General features: G+C 41.7%; 2 protein-coding genes across 3 annotated transcripts in view; both read right to left on the bottom strand.

Annotated features, from left to right (window-relative positions):
• Window positions 1-15858, bottom strand: part of NOS1AP (nitric oxide synthase 1 adaptor protein) — a 273521-nt gene that overhangs the window by 220000 nt on the left and 37663 nt on the right. The gene's annotated exons all lie outside the window — the stretch shown is intronic.
• TEDC1 (tubulin epsilon and delta complex 1) overlaps window positions 1-15858 on the bottom strand; it is a 74150-nt gene that overhangs the window by 25014 nt on the left and 33278 nt on the right. Inside the window, exon 6 of the mRNA XM_068952037.1 lies at window positions 2636-2722. Within this exon, the coding sequence (XP_068808138.1) occupies window positions 2636-2722 (87 nt within the window). The remainder of the gene's footprint in view (window positions 1-2635; window positions 2723-15858) is intronic.

Here is a 15858-nt window from a genome sequence, read left to right as displayed (position 1 = left end):
CCTTCCCAGAATTTTTCCCACTTGTATTTGTGAAAGCCAATCCAGTGAATCTTTACTATGCCTATTTTAAGATATGCCACACTTGCGAGATGCATTAATTTTCCCTGTTGTTTCACTTTTATTAATTTGTCTAGTTCTTCATTCTGTGATTCTTTAAACTTAACCCCCAGAGAGCACTCTCTCTTGCAAACCTCATGCTCATCACCGCGAACGCAGCACCTCATGATTCACTGGTCCCAAGAACGCAGGCTGTCACGCGTCTTGTTCTGACCGCAGCTGAGCGGGGATCTGGTACTCAGGTTCCCAGTCTCCTCGCAGACTTTCCTCCTGGCTCCCTCTCGCAGGTCACCCTGCCTCACTTACCCCAGTGTGACTGTTCGGCTAAGTGCTCAGCAGGGTCTCAGTTGAAACAAACTGGGTTAAGGAGAGCGCTCACCTTTAAAGTGTTTCAGCAAACCCTAATTGCTCTGGATTAAATGAGTTCAGGAGCTACTGCCAAAAATCTGGGAGGACAATAGTCTACAATTCTGGACAGGCAGGGATGAACACCTGCAGGCAGACTGGTAATCCCTTTGCCCAGAAAAGGACATGCTACTGCTGCCTTCAGTTCTTACAATTATATGAGGTAGATCAAGTTAGCATCCCTTTTGAGGCATGATAAAGTTTTCTTCTACGTACGGTATCAGATATCCTTGTCAGATACCCCCATTAGGGCTGTTCACGTACATCAACCTCTTTCACGTCTAAAATCATATTTTACAATACTGAAGAAGGTATCGCTCTATCCATGCCGACTCTGCTGAAGAATCGCCTCTTGCTTCTTTCTGGCAAACAGGAACTTGTTCTCTCCCCCCGCAGCATTCCCACAAGATGCACTTCTTCGCCAGAATAGGGTAAAAGAAACTGTCTAAAGCAAGGGCTGGGTAAGCACTGATGGAATGAAGTCATCAACTCAGACCATGGCCTGCGTGATCTTCTGGCTGCTATTTGCTCACAGAATAATTCTGCATTAAAGACTACGAACTCAGCTGCGACAGAAGGGTAGGCAGTATCTGAGCAAAAAGGTGAGCAAGGGGCTATGTCAGGAAAGTCAGAAAATTGATATTAGATCATGTGATAAAAAAGGAGTTAAGAGAAAAGAACGCATCACAACGGGGCCCAGTATATCAGGGTTCTGCCAGAGCAACATGTCTGATAATTAAAGAACTCAGACAAGATAAAAGTTAAGGTAAGAATAACGAGAAGGAACAACGCATCCAGAATAAGACATACTCAGCAAATATGGAGGAGGGCTGCACAGTAGATACTAAATTCCCATCAGTATAAAAACATTCAAGAACCAGAGCAAGGAAGCTGTATCAGGAATATGTTACTAACACTCCCCACAACCAGCCGGAAGAACTGGGAATATCCATGCAAGCATCATCCCATTCATCAGATCACCGATGCAAAATATGAGCTACACAGAAAGACAAAACTAGTGTATCCTCAAAGCACATCTCATTCCCACACACTCTTATAGCATGCGGGAACACAACCATCACCAGCAAAACAAAATCGGCAAAATCACCATACAGCCTGTTCAACAAAAATACCACTGTATTCAACCCTGATTTAACGTGCTGGTCAGGTTTTTTGCAGATGTTTATTTAGGACTTAACTCTAGGACACGCTTACACACTTTGACACCCACAATACTTCCCACACTGTACAATACGTCAAGGGCTAATGTTTTGGTGGGTAGACCGAAAAGCCATTGCGCTTGCAGTTACGTTCCGCCTGTACGACTTTGGAGCCAGGCCTGTTCTAGTGTTGATGCTTTCCAAAGAACCATAAGATGGTAGATAAAGCAAAAAACTAATGGTGATATGCAGGTCTGTGGATTGGAAGTATTTTTCAAGACAGGTGAGGTAATTTTACACTCTTTTGCCTTGCTTTCAGCGTAGACATACAGGGCATATTGGCAATTAATGGTCAGCTCAGTGATTCTCAAAATTTTGTAAATTCATACAGTTAATGTAGTGTCCTGAAGAATTACTTTCAGCAACTGTAAATAGGTAAAACTTGTACAGAGAAGTGAGATGGATGTTACCATTTACACTCACTTGAGAAATCGTAAGATGCACAGAGGAAGGTTTATTGACTTTCTTACGATCATTCAATACAGTTCAAGGGGAAATCAGCAATTTCAACACACTATTTGGCTGGGAAGAATGAAGTTGTTTTCAATATCAGCTGCTTGCAAATTCAGTTGTTCTCAAGTCTGCAATAAAGCTTAGAGTCCCTCTGCTGAAGATCCATTTAATTTTAACAAAATGTACATTTGCTATGTTTAAAAAAACATTAAAGAGATGAATATCAGGCATTTTCATTTGTGTTAACGTGCGAAATTTTGCTACTCTTCCCTGCAACTCCTCAGCTTAGCTGGGTAAGTCTTACTGAAGAAAACTGAGTGATGAAGGCAAATTAAGAAAGTACACCTTACTTTACACAAGCCTTTTTTTTAGCCCCCTCAAAATGCTGTTGAACAAATGTTTTGCAGCACATATTTTTCCGGGAAGGGAACTTTGGAAATAGTCAGCTATTTGTTAGATTCAGGAAAGCTATACCCTTTAAAATCAGTTTGATTCATTACCATCCACTGCCAATAAACTTGTTCCAGTTGCTTCCACTCCAGAAAGGCTTCTAATTGCACTGTTTCAGACTCCAGAAACTGTAATAGCTACAGGGAAGGAAACAAAGGAAAGAAAGTCAGGTAACATTAGTCATTTCTGAACTAAAAGAAATGTATGTTTGGCCTGAATTGTAAAAGAGATCCCCATGAGAGAGAGAGAGATTATTTCAGAGGTACATGGGACACCCAGTGTGTTATTTCATAGGAGCATGGTAAAAACAGCTGTGCAAATGCAACTGAAGACACTCTTTTCCCAACATTACTGATTTATTCCTCACCCCAAATGTACAAACATCATCAGCTTCCACATATATGGATGTGGGGTTTCCATAATATTTTAAGGGATCAAAGGGACACAATTCAGATGCATTAAGGCCTAGATGCATGTACATCTTTGAATCTTCCATGCTTTTCGACTACCAAAACAAGCTACGTTTCGCCAAGAGTATCTTTTTGGTCTGCCCATTCACTCACATTATCCCACTTTTAGGGTCTAAACACCACTTTCCCTTTCCAGGCCATACACAGCCTCCACTCAGCTAAAACTGATTGGTCTTTAACTGTGTCATCTCATACTCAATAGTAAAAACACCAACTACGGTAAACAAGTACTCCCACCACTCCAGCATATCTTTCCCAAGCTGCTCCTACTCATGGAAAGGACTCACAACTCCATTGTCTCATCTCCCATCTGCCTCCTCCCCCAAATCTTTTCTCCCCTATTCAGATCATTCAAACTGAGATGATCTCCGATGCTCCAAAACAACATAGATGAACTCTCTGAAAATGTTATGTATTTCATTCAGCCAAACTTGTCAGACCCTTTGCATGAGAAACGCCCCTACTTACCTGAAAGCACTTGAAGAAGTGAAAGGGGTTGTGTTCTAGTAACATAAACTATAAATATTTTATAATTATATATGTGTAGTTTTATATATATATATATAAATATATATATATATAAATAAAATGAGCGTGTAGGCACATATATGTATATGGAGAAAGACAAAGATTCCAAGACTAACTAACTATATATCAGTAAAACAAAAGTTCTTGGAAAGAATGATAGATAAACCGATCAGGTATAAATCAGCACTTACTGGCTTTATCAATTTCAGTACTGGCCATTTATTTGAAATGAACAATTTTAACACTAATCTGACACCAATAGCAACTTTTTACGCTTACACACAAACAGTATGTGGTCGCAAAGAGGAATATCAGATACTTAGCTAAACTTGCCTTATACAGACAACTATCTACTGCCCAATTTGTTGGGTTTAATTACTTACTACATAACGCAGAACTGAAATAACTATGAAACATGAATTGGCGTTGCAATTTTATTCTGAGGACATAACTTTTAAGATAAATTAGAGAAAGAAAGGTACTTTGCAAAAGTAACTGCTAGAAATTATCAGCAGTGCAGTCTAAAATACTGAATCCAAAATGCAATCATTACATACTTGTTCACACAACCGACACTTTCCATTACTGTTACTGACTCCGCTAGTTTCGAGATCAGCTAATATACGAAAGGTGGCTGAAAAAGTGGAAAAATAAATTTGTCTCCTTTTTTCTCCTCATAGGTATAGCTACAGCACAAACGGCTACATTATGGGGCCTGATGCTGGCAATAAAACCCAGCTGATTAAATATTCAGGTAACAGATAAGTTGCTTGATTTTAAAGCAGCTTTGTAATGTGGTCATGAGCTGCATGCGACTGCGGTACAAATGTGTCTTGTGACAGCTAAAGAAAACAGAAAGTTGGAATGAGGAGCCTTTTTTTTCCCCTTTTCCTTTTTAAGCCTTAAAAAACACTCTTAAAAAAACCCATAACCATCATCTCTAGTTTTACCCTCAAAAGAGGAGGGCTTTAGCGTTGAGAAGACAGGCATTTGCTTTCAGACCACAACTGAAGGACATGGTTCTGAAACTTTACCAAACATATTAGCGAGCCACTGGAGTAAACTGAGCTTCACAACAAACAAAACTTTTTGAGCACTCTACTAACCTCAAGCCTTTCCAGGTTTTTTGTTTGTTTGTTTTTTAAAACGCTCTATGTAATGCAATACTCCAACAGCTGGAAAGCATTCTTCTGATTCACCTACCTATCATGTCTTCACCTTTCATTAAGATGCTACCATCCTTGGAAATACCTAGCAGCCAGCAATAGCGTGCTAGATTTTTTCAGCCATAAATCAGTAACGGGACGATTACACAGCTAATCCTAGGAGGACAGTTTTCAAACTAGCTAGAATGCTCAGTGACACTGTCAGGCCACCTGCAATAGCCAACATTTTAGTCTCTACCCTTTGGGACTGAAGTCACCGTTTCTGGATTGCAATATCCTGCGCTATTCTTTATACAGCCCTTGCAAGACTGCGATGTTATTGCAGCACAGAGAATAAGGCAGAACACAATAAAAGCTAATGTTCTACAAATATCCTTGAAATACCGTGGCAAAAAAACATTAAAACAAATAAATGTTAGCTGCGGGAAATAAACTCCACACCTGCATACCATTAATTTGATCACATGGCCAGTCTCCCCTGACCCAGAGGCGGCAGGCCTGCACTCACACCTATCTGCCCCTAGCAAATGAAGAGCCATGCGTACCAGCCAGCCTCCTTTCCCCCCCCCCCCCACCCCGACTTCATCCTTTAGTCCAGCTTCTTTCACTTAAGCATTTATTGTTCTTCAACTACCCTATGCATTTTGTGACTTTGAGGTCAAAGGTGTGCGTTACCTTAGGTACACCCCTCACAGCCACAGCAGCTAGGCTGGTATTTCAGCCAGACCTGCCAGTAGGAGAACGAAAGTCCAGTACTCTTTTACATCTAGTGACAATAATCATTCGGGCAGAGATTACTTTACGTGTGTAAAGCAGCAGTTCCACCTCTGCTGCTACATAAACATCTCTAATGCAAGACATAAATTGCAAGCTGCAGCTAAAACTGCTTCCTCATTTTCACTGCCCTAAGGACCCAGATGTAGTTGTCCCTCCTAATGAAATGTAAAGACTAGCATCTGCAGAAGAGCCCTCACTTTGTCTCATGAACAAAGAGAAGCAGTAAGTCAAAAACAGCCCTTATGTGGGAATCTAAATGATGCTTAAGGATAACACATGAAGATTGTCTTGCTCTCCACACAAAATTAAGACAAGAAAGCCGTTTCCCTTTTTTTCTGGAGGAAGTTATTGCCCTAAAATACTTAAACACTGAGGAAAAAAAAGTAATGACAAATTCAAATTGCCAAGCTCTGTGGAGAAGTAATTTCATAATGAACGCTGAGAGCAAACACTTTGCAGTAACAACGTTTCTAAACCATCATAAACAAACCCTCTCTGGCGCAAATGACTTGCGGGCAACAGCTTTTTCAGAGAGGCTAAACTGTGCTTAACTCAGATGTCTCTTCTCTTGCAGGGAACTTTCCAGTGATACATCTGCAACTAACCTATGTAAATAACTTGCCTCTTCTCCTCTGATACGTAGGGGTGATTTCTGAGGACAAACATCCAGCATTCAGTGTACCTAACGCACCTCAAGAAACTTTGGAAACTTCAAAACACCTGAGTGACATCTTCTAGGTGGTTCTGAATACTCAACCACAGGCCAAAGTTTCATTTGGTATCTACATATCTAACTCTCACGAAAATCATTATTTAAGCAGATTTGTAATTACTTTTTTTGTTGATATATCAATCTTTTTCATAGCATTTACTAGCATATTGCCCAAATTCATTGATGCCTGCAGAGTATTATAGAAATCAACAGTTAATGATTTGCAGCACCACGCATCCTTTTCATGAGCTCAGTTCCAAAGAGCTCCCTGCAACAAGTATTTAATGTCTGACGCACAAAGGTCATAATTCAGCTGCCATTCCCCTTGCAAAAGTATTTTAAAGCAAAAATTGCTCTGCCTAAGTGTCCAGAAAATCATCCTATTTTAAGACTTGAAAAAAACAGGCTTTCAGCAATTATCTTTCTTGGTTCAGAGACAAAACACTTTGCTGATTCATCACTTATTCACATATGACTGTAGACAGAAAACTTGCATCAGATTCCAGATCACTCCAAACCACGCTCCAAACGCCAACATCTCTGAAGTATGATTTGAAGCTCTCAATTAAGACACAGTTGGAATGTGCTGTTTTGTAGGAGCTCAATGTGAAAGCTTATATGGGGAAAGTATCAAGAGATTATTTCATACTTTCATGTGTTTAATAAGAAATGGCTCTATTCAACTTGAATTTTGGAAATAAGAAGTCCTAAACACCTAAGCATTGTGGGAGAGGAGAAGTTCATTCACGAGAATGCAAGGGAAAGCAGGACAGTGGTAAAAGAACTACTGGAAAAGATACGTAGCTTACATTTCCAGGAGTGAACCATAATAACTGAGATTAAGGCCTTAGAGACCTAAACAAATACTGAATGGAAAAAAAAAATTACAACACAGCTTCATCTCCTCCACTACCAATACAAAAATCCCTCACCAGAAGCAAGCCAACCTTGAAAAACATGAGCCTTTCAAAGCCAGCAGGCTGTTAAGTAGAGAATATTAAGATGGCACGTACTCCCTGACTTGGACATTTAGCAGGGCTAAATTCTGGTACTCCCTCACCAAAAAGCATAGAGAATCTTGATATCAGAACTGTGTCAGGCTGGGACAAAAACCAATGTTGGTAGACACGCTCAACGTTACAGGATTCAGTTCCTACAATACATGTTACAAAATGGAGCATCTTTGAGTGGACAGTATAATTCTAGATGCTTGAAAATGGGTGAAAATTCCTAAACCAGACACAAGAGACCTGACTGCTCCACTCATCAACACCAGGTTTCTTTACACCACCGCAACTCTAGCTTCAGCGAGTTATCTCAGTTCTGCATTGCTGTGAGGAGGGAATCAAACCACTAGTTAAAAACTTACGTGACAAAGATCATCATTATAGAACCTAATTGCTACTTTTGAAAGGATTTCGAAAACAGCTGTTTTAAAATAAAATGGAGAGAAAATAGAATTTAAAGCTAACAAAACGAGGCATTTGGAACATAAAAATTGTAATACAGCTTTCACATTGATCGGCAATGAAGTGGAATGTACTAACAATGAAATTCACTTGCAGAGGCACAGGTCTATGAATCGAGCACTTTTTATTTTTCCCTAAGGATGTGGCACACACTAAACACAAGGTCAAAAAAAAAAAATCAGGAAAAAGAAGACTTAAGGGTGAATTTTATACCTTAATAATCAAGATGAATGAGAATGAAAAAGGCAAAGTTCATTTTCTTCCCCAAAGGTACCACTGATTTTGGGTGCATGATTTGGCATACCTGAAGAGCCGAAATTTAAGGCAGTACCAGGTACCTTTTGCTGAACATAAGCTCAGTTAAAGCACATCCAGCGGGTGCCAAAAATCACCATTTACTTGAGAGAAATCTCAGACAGAAAAATTCAAAGGACAATATTAAATTTTATCACAGTACTGCCTGACAGCTTTTCACAGTCTCCTGTTATCCAGAACCCCTCTGTAGCTGGTATCAAAGAAAGACCATTACTCATCTGCTTTTATTCAGACTGTTTCTGTACACAGAAAAAATAAACAAACATAATCAGCTTTTCTTCTTCCCCCTGTATACTTGCCCATTTTCCTGTATTTTTAACATCTTTCCCATATATATGGAGACCAGAAAAAATACACACAGGAACAGACAGAAACAGAAGCTATTTCTAATTCACTTTTACACTCAGGTTTCCACATGGCATGCTACCATCCTGTGAAGAGGAGCTAGTCACAAGAGGAGAATTTCACGTGTGTGCATGTGTTAGTAATAGTAACTTCAGCAGGGGAATTTACCCTTTAGATCTTCCCCTCTCCCCTTTATTATTCTGTCCAGCCTTGCCACCAGCTAGTTATACCCACCTTCTGTGTCCTTCCTTGAGATCCTTATCCTGCATTTGAGGGTGAATTGACAAAAAGTATCCTTACACGAAGCATAAGGACTTTTTTATTTTTTAAACCAGTCTAAGTCAAACCCCCATTAAGCCAAGGGATTTCACCCCTTTTCTTCTTCCCTGGAGCGTTAGATCTTTCTCTTCAAAGAGGAGGCTAGGTAGCACAAGTTCTGCACATCGGTCATGTCTTTACCCTCCTGACGGGACACTTCCTGCAACCACCTTTTCTTCCTGGCATGTGAGGACCAGGTGATCTTTAACCTGGGACTAGATTGGCAGTGACAAGCAGGGTTTCCCCAATGCTGCTTCAAGGGACAGCTTCTCAGGGACAGAGCTGAGCTGTGAAAGCTGAGTCAGCTTTCACAGACTCCCAGGGCACCATCAGATACACACCATGACTAGCATCGACAGGTACAGCACTCAGGGCAACAGAAACCCAACCTCGGAGCACTAACAAATACAAACGTTAAATAATATTAGCTGTCACCTAAAGACAGAAAAGGAAACACGAGCAAGAATGACATTCACCACTGAAGACCCAGTAGCAGGGTGAATTACTATAGGATGTTCATGGCAGTTAAATAACGAATGAAAAAAGTTATTCTACATGCAGATTAGTCTAAGCTTGCCAATTTGATAGGAATACAATTTCTCCCAACCCAGCTCTTCTATGACAAGCCATCATAACCTATCACGCATGCAGGTATTGTCACACATTTTAAAATGTGCATTATCAACTAGACAAACTACTAATTTAAAGTCTGCTACAGCCTCCCTTATGTCAATTCATTTCTCTTGCTGCTCTCTTAACACAGTCTTTTAAATTAAGTGACAAACATATTTAAAAAGAACCACAAATCTTAAAGCACTTGCAAAGCACGAGTAATGGCTGGTTTTACAACTCTAATTCTTTGGCTACTTAGAAAAACAAAGATACCTGCCAGTAGAGCTCAGTTAACATTATGGGCCAATTGCACGCTAAGTTTATTTTTAAAAAGCTATAAAAAGCTCTATCAGTCTCCTTCCAGTCTGAGCTGCATCCTCACCTCAAAGAACAGATTTCAGCTCAGTGTGACCAAAGCCATTGCAACGCACTAATTTAATTTCTTTAACTAGGATTAGACTGGAGAAGGCAGTTGCCCTGTTTTGCCCAACTTTCCAGGTAGCTTAAGTATCTTTTTGATGCAGCGGTGGACTTGATTGAATTCGAAGAAAGTGAGGCTGCCACTTCGCACTGAGATAACAGAAAGGGGTACCCATCCCACTACGTACTGGCTTGAAGGCATCCATTTGGTCCAAGAGCTGCAAGTTATAATGAGAAAATGGGCCTGTAGTCAAACATTCCCACAGAGTCCTACACAAACAGGCTGAGATCTTTTACTGGAGGACTGGGACTACTCGTCCAGGGAGTGCTACTCGTCCAGGATAACAGCAGTCCCATTTAGGGACCACAAGATCATCCTAACTCTGCAGCACTTCAGAATCAGCTTTCACCAACAGCTGTATTCTGGCAAAAGAGAAGAGGAACAAGTCTAAAGTCCCTTTCCTGCTCAAACCTTTAACTGACTTCTCTTGGTAAAAATAGCAATGGCAATGACTCCACAAGCACATTGCATAGATGCTCTACACTCTAGTGGCTATTGTTAGCTTCAAGGTGCAAGTCAAGAGATGGTTTATGACTTGTAAAGCTCTAATCCGGAAGATCGTGTTTGTTCCTTCGGGGCCCAATATCTCAGTTAAGATCTGAGTTGGCTTGGGCCAATGAGACCCTCTGAAACTCCATCACCAAAGAATGGCAGCAAAGAAGCAGTTCAACTTTGAAGTCTCCTGCCTAGGAAGAGCAAGAGGCCACATGACAAAGCAGTTAAGAGTATTTTGCTATGAATGTGGAGACAAGACACCTCTCTCAGCACACTTGCTCCTGAACACCAGCCCCAGCTGACCCAACGGTAAACAGGAACTTTTGTCGTTCAGCTTAAAAAGATTCGACGTGATGCTAGTACTAGCTTTTCCCTGGGCCTGCATGACACCACAGAGCCTGCCCGTCTTCAATGTGCTGGCCCAAAGCACCACCTGAGCAGGGGCAGCTTGCTCCCACCATTGGCTATGCTAGCACTTCCACCAAAAAATATTACCCAATGCCAACTGATAACAAGCCACCTCAGTCTTGTCTCTGCAATTGATTAACTCTAGCTGCTTTGTCTCAGGTGGAATTATTTTACAGTATGCCTACGTCGTTGCCTGGCAGAGCCTACAGATTCTGCTAAGTACAGCAAAAAACAAGCAACAGCACAAAAGCAGGAGCGAAACAGTATCATCCTATTAGCGTTGCTGTCTCTGGTAATTATGACCAACTGTTCATATCAGTCAAGCTGGGTAATACAGTTTCGGATTCAACGCAGTACATGTCTACCGTACTTCAGAGATACCTTCCTTTCTTACAGTATAGGAGACTAGGATATTGCTGCTACGTAGTCCAACAATTTATGGAGTCCGTGATGAACCACTACATCATTTCTCAAGGACCAAAAACTCTACGTGCTTGGTCAATAAAATGCACAAAGTAATAACTCATCCAAAAAAATGGTGATGGCAACTCTAGAAATGCAGCTCTATTAACTCTTTTTTTTTTTTTGTATGGTTAAGTTTAGCTGAAGGCAATATTAGTGACATATTGCAACCTGGGGAAATTTTCAGATCAAGGTAATAATGCCATAAGGTAGAATGATTTGCTTTAGTGTCACTATATAATGCTGCCAGTTCTTCCAATGGGACACTAATTGCAGCCAGAGGCCACCTTGCTCAAAAAATATCTAAAGAAATATTTTAGCACTAAAACTGTCTGGAGTAATAAAAAAAAAATAAAGCATCCTTCCCAAGAAGGGGCACTGGGAAAGTGACACTGAGTACAGAGTTCAAGTAAATGATTCAAAGCTGACTGTAAGAAACAAATGAGCTGCTTGTCTGCTAGGGAGGCTGGTCTTTTGATAACACTGTCAGTTGCCAAGCAGAACCATGCAGGTGAGTAGGGACCTCTGGAGGTCTCTACTCCAACCTCCTGCTAAAGCAGAGTGCTCAGGGCTCTGTCCACTTGAGTTCTGAATATCTCCACCCTTTCTCTTGGCCCTGTACCAGTGTTTGACCACCCTCACAGTATTTTTTTTTCCCTTGTATCTGTCCAGAATTTCCCAAGTTCAAACATGCATCCATTGTCCTTCACCCTGTGCACCTCTGAGAAGAGCCTGGCCCTGTCTGCTTTACACCTCCCATTCAGTGGCTGCAGAGAGCAATAGCATCCCAATCACCACCCCAGGCCTTTTCTTCCCCAGGCTGAACTAAGGCAGCCCTCTCAGACTCTTCTCACACGTCTTGTGCTCCAGCCCCAGCTACCTTGGTGGCCTTCACTGGACCTGCTCCAGGATGTCACTGTCCTTGCGGTGGGGAACCCAGCACTCTAGACAGCCTCACAAGTGCCGAGCAGAGAAGCAGGATCCCTTCTCTTGCCTTGCCAGCTGCACTCTTGCTAATGCAGCCCAGGATGCAATCAGCCTTTGCTGCAAGGGCACACTGCTGGCTCCTGGACAACTTGCTTACTTGGAGCCCTGTGTGTCTTTTTTGTTTGTTTGTTTGTTTTCCCAAAGCTGCTTATTAGACAGTTGGTTCCCAGCCTGTACCACTGCAAGGGGTTATCCCATCCCAGGGACAGGACCTTGTACTAGCCTTTACTGAACTTTGTGAGGTTCTTTTCAGCTCATTTCTATGGTCTGTCTAGATTACTCTGAATCACAGCTCTGCCCTCCAGGGCATTGACTTGAACACACAATTTGGTACTGTTTGCATCCCTGAGGGATGCCACTAACAACCAGCCACCAGTTTGAGTTCAGTGGTCCAAGCAGTTTTGTAATTTTCAGTTATCATCCACTTAATCCTGACTTAATCTCTAACCAGCTTGGCTATAAGGATTTTCCTTTAGTGATACCCCAAAACAGGCACTTTCCCTGTCCCTATCTGGCCTTTTCAGAGTTCTTTAACTGCATGTCTCTGTGTCCTTCTGGGGCAGGATACTTCATACTGCTTTGAAAGGGAATCACCAGCAGGATCTGAAAGATCTGTGGAGGTGGAAAGTATCTGTCCCAGAGCAGGCAGAACTGAATCAGCTGGTAACAGCAGGCATCAGATGAGCAGAAAACCACCAGAAACCATAGACAGTTGCAGGACAGGAGAAACGCAGAGGAGGTTGTTTTGATCATATTCATTCTTTCAGATCTAAAGGAGAGCTTAGCTCCTGCAGAGGCCTCTCTCTCCAGCACGAGGAAGAGTCACTCTGCCTTTCTAGCTTCTCTGTCCTCCCTAAATTATCACTCTCATGGGTAGACGTTTGTCTCTCCTACCACTAACCCCAAAGCTCCACCCTGACCTCAGCTACTTCCTGGCTCCAAGATAATCCCAGTTCATCTTTCCATCATGATCTGGAAGTCAGGACCCACTTCTTCCAGAAAGGAGCTAAAACCTGCAGCAGCAGCACAATAGGGAAGAATAGGAAGGTCAGGAGAGCAATTCCTCATCCAAGACACCTGTTCCAGCGTCTGCTCCAACAGGAAGCCAAACAAAGCCGCAGCATCCAAGGGCAACGACATTCATATTTAATATTTTTCAAATTCATCTCTTTGAAAATTCAGGAAATATCAATATACAGTACTTTGCATAAACTGATTCTCTTGCTTCTACAGTGCCCAGCTCGCTAGAGCCCTTTGGTTTCTTAAAATGGATCAGGAACCCAGCTACAAGTAAACACCAAAAAAAAAGCAGCTTTGAAGCCATTTGACCTCTGCAATTCTTCATGATTTAACACCTATGGTAAGGGTTGCGTCTGCTCTGCCTCACTTTTGCAAATTAATACTTGACCCACAATTTCCAACAGGTCTTAATAATTACTACAGCAAACCATGTTTTGCGTGACAGATGACAGCAAAAGAACTGAAAACTAATCGTCCATGGAATTTAGGAAGGAAAATGACAAGGCAACTTACCCACCTCCTCCTCTGGAGTGATTCATTAAAAAAAGGCAGGGATAAAAATCTTTGTTCTTTCCATGCAGCATGGGGTGGGCAGCACATGCTGTCATTGACGGCTTCTTTCCTTCCTAAGCTTATATTCTTTCCTTGTGATGAAGTGCGAGAAGGAAAAATGATATCTGAATCACCAGGAGTTGATTTTATTTTTAAACTGTCCTCTCAGTAGCCACTCTTCTACTCTACAGGAAACACATAACAACAACCAAATCATCTCATTTGTAAGGGAGTATTTACTGCTGCTCCAGCAACTGTAAGGAGAGATTTCCATGTATATAGGCAGGAGAAGCAAAATAGGGGAACAGATTTCTTCTGTTTCTATAACCTCCAATGTACCGAGCATGAAACCAACATAGCTTTCTCCCAGAAAAACAACACAAATAAAGAGTAAGTGTTCTAGCTTTTAAAGGTGATCTAGGCAGGCCTGCTAAAACGATCAATTTGCTTAAATATAATAGGCTGAACAGAAAATATGGGGTTCCTAGTACAGCTCATCCTTCCCGCAGGAAACTCTGAAACTCTGCACTTCCCCATGTGCTAGGTTTCATCCAGCACAGCTGTAGCATGCACTCTGTTCCTGACAGTATACCCCAGAAGGCCAAACTAGAGATCATCTAGAGAGGGAAAGCAAACCTTTCAACCACTCTAAGTCACTGTGATTTAAAGACAGTTCCTGCCTCACCATTCAGCTTAGCTATAACAGGGCACCAACAGGAAAACAGTACTCTAGGACAGGGCAGGACTCTCAGACCTGGTCAGAAAGCCAGCTCTGAGCAGCTCCGTATCACTGATGCACTCTGAAAGCCTCCTGACCCACTGGCCTGAGACACCCAGCTCATGACACAGCAGCACCTAGGTTATATTTAGTTTGCGTTTGTAGGTAACCTACATATTAAATCCAACCTTACAGCTTCTATTCTTTCTTATTTGAACAGCCACCATAAAAAAAAAAAATCTAGTGCTCTGGATCATTCAGCTCCCTTCAGTTTCCTCATGTGAGCCTCCAAGCCTCCAGCACTTAGGTGCTGTGGCCCTATACATAATTCAATATAAAATCTACTCTCCTCTGCAATATTAATAGATCAGCTCCCACGTTAGCTCTCACCAATCTGACTACCACGCACATAAAGTGTCTAAAGTAACTGCAGCTAGGAACAACAACACAACAAATTAAGTAATTTAACAGGGAAAAAAATTGGGTTTGACAGACAACGTTGTTCAGAGTGCATGGCAATAAGCATGTTTTACACTTCTAATGCACAATGCAGTAGTATTACTGTGACACTACATTCAAAGTTGAAAAGTGTCAGAATTTTAGTTGCCTAAACTAAAATTACTTTGACCCTCCTGTGTATACAGTAAGGTCTAAAACTATTTCTCTGTATCATCTGTCTCACTGAGGGCACGGAATAGCTGGTGCTCACTCCACAAGCTACTGCTTTTCTGTTCTTTAAAGTGCGTATTATTCCGTTGATTCTTCAGAGGGAAGTCACGGACTTATTCATCATACGTCATTGAAATCATACTCTGAAGACAAGAGTTTTTAACTTCTACATAAACAAGTTATCTTTCCTAATGACCCATGTGAGATGAGACAACGGTATTATTGTCACTTTACAAATGGGAAATGAAAGCATAGAGATGAAAGAAAAATGCTTCCATTTCTTCAGGATGCCCTAATTGAAGCTTTTGAGACCCAATTTCCAGAGAATTTGTAAATCATTATATAGCACTTTATAGGTATACCTATCCCACGCAATTCAACACCTTGCAGAGATGCTTTAGGTAGTTTTGACGGAGTTAGTTCCCAAGCCAACAAAACCATGGCACGCTACCTCAGCTCATTAGCTCTAATGCAAGAAACAAGCCACCCAGCCCAAGCCACACAAACGCCACTCTACTGGTTCCGGGATCCAGCCTAGCGCTTCAGCAGAGCAACGTGCCTAGCGCTTCAGCAGAGCAACGTGCTCCACAGACCTACCACACTGTCTGGGGTTAATCCTGACACTTTCGCATAATGTTCTCCGCGCTGCCAAAACATTGGACGGGCTCCAACCAGAGATCCCACCAAGTACAGTTACAGCTAGGAACATTGAACATTTCTACAAATTAGATCTCTGAGCATCAAACCGGGCAGACAAAAATGGCAAACG

Source organism: Struthio camelus, chromosome 8 (genome assembly GCF_040807025.1).
Source record: "Struthio camelus isolate bStrCam1 chromosome 8, bStrCam1.hap1, whole genome shotgun sequence".
Classification (NCBI taxonomy): Eukaryota; Metazoa; Chordata; class Aves; order Struthioniformes; family Struthionidae; genus Struthio; species Struthio camelus.
Note: the sequence above shows the minus strand (reverse complement) of the source record. Positions and strands in the feature narration are given on the sequence as shown.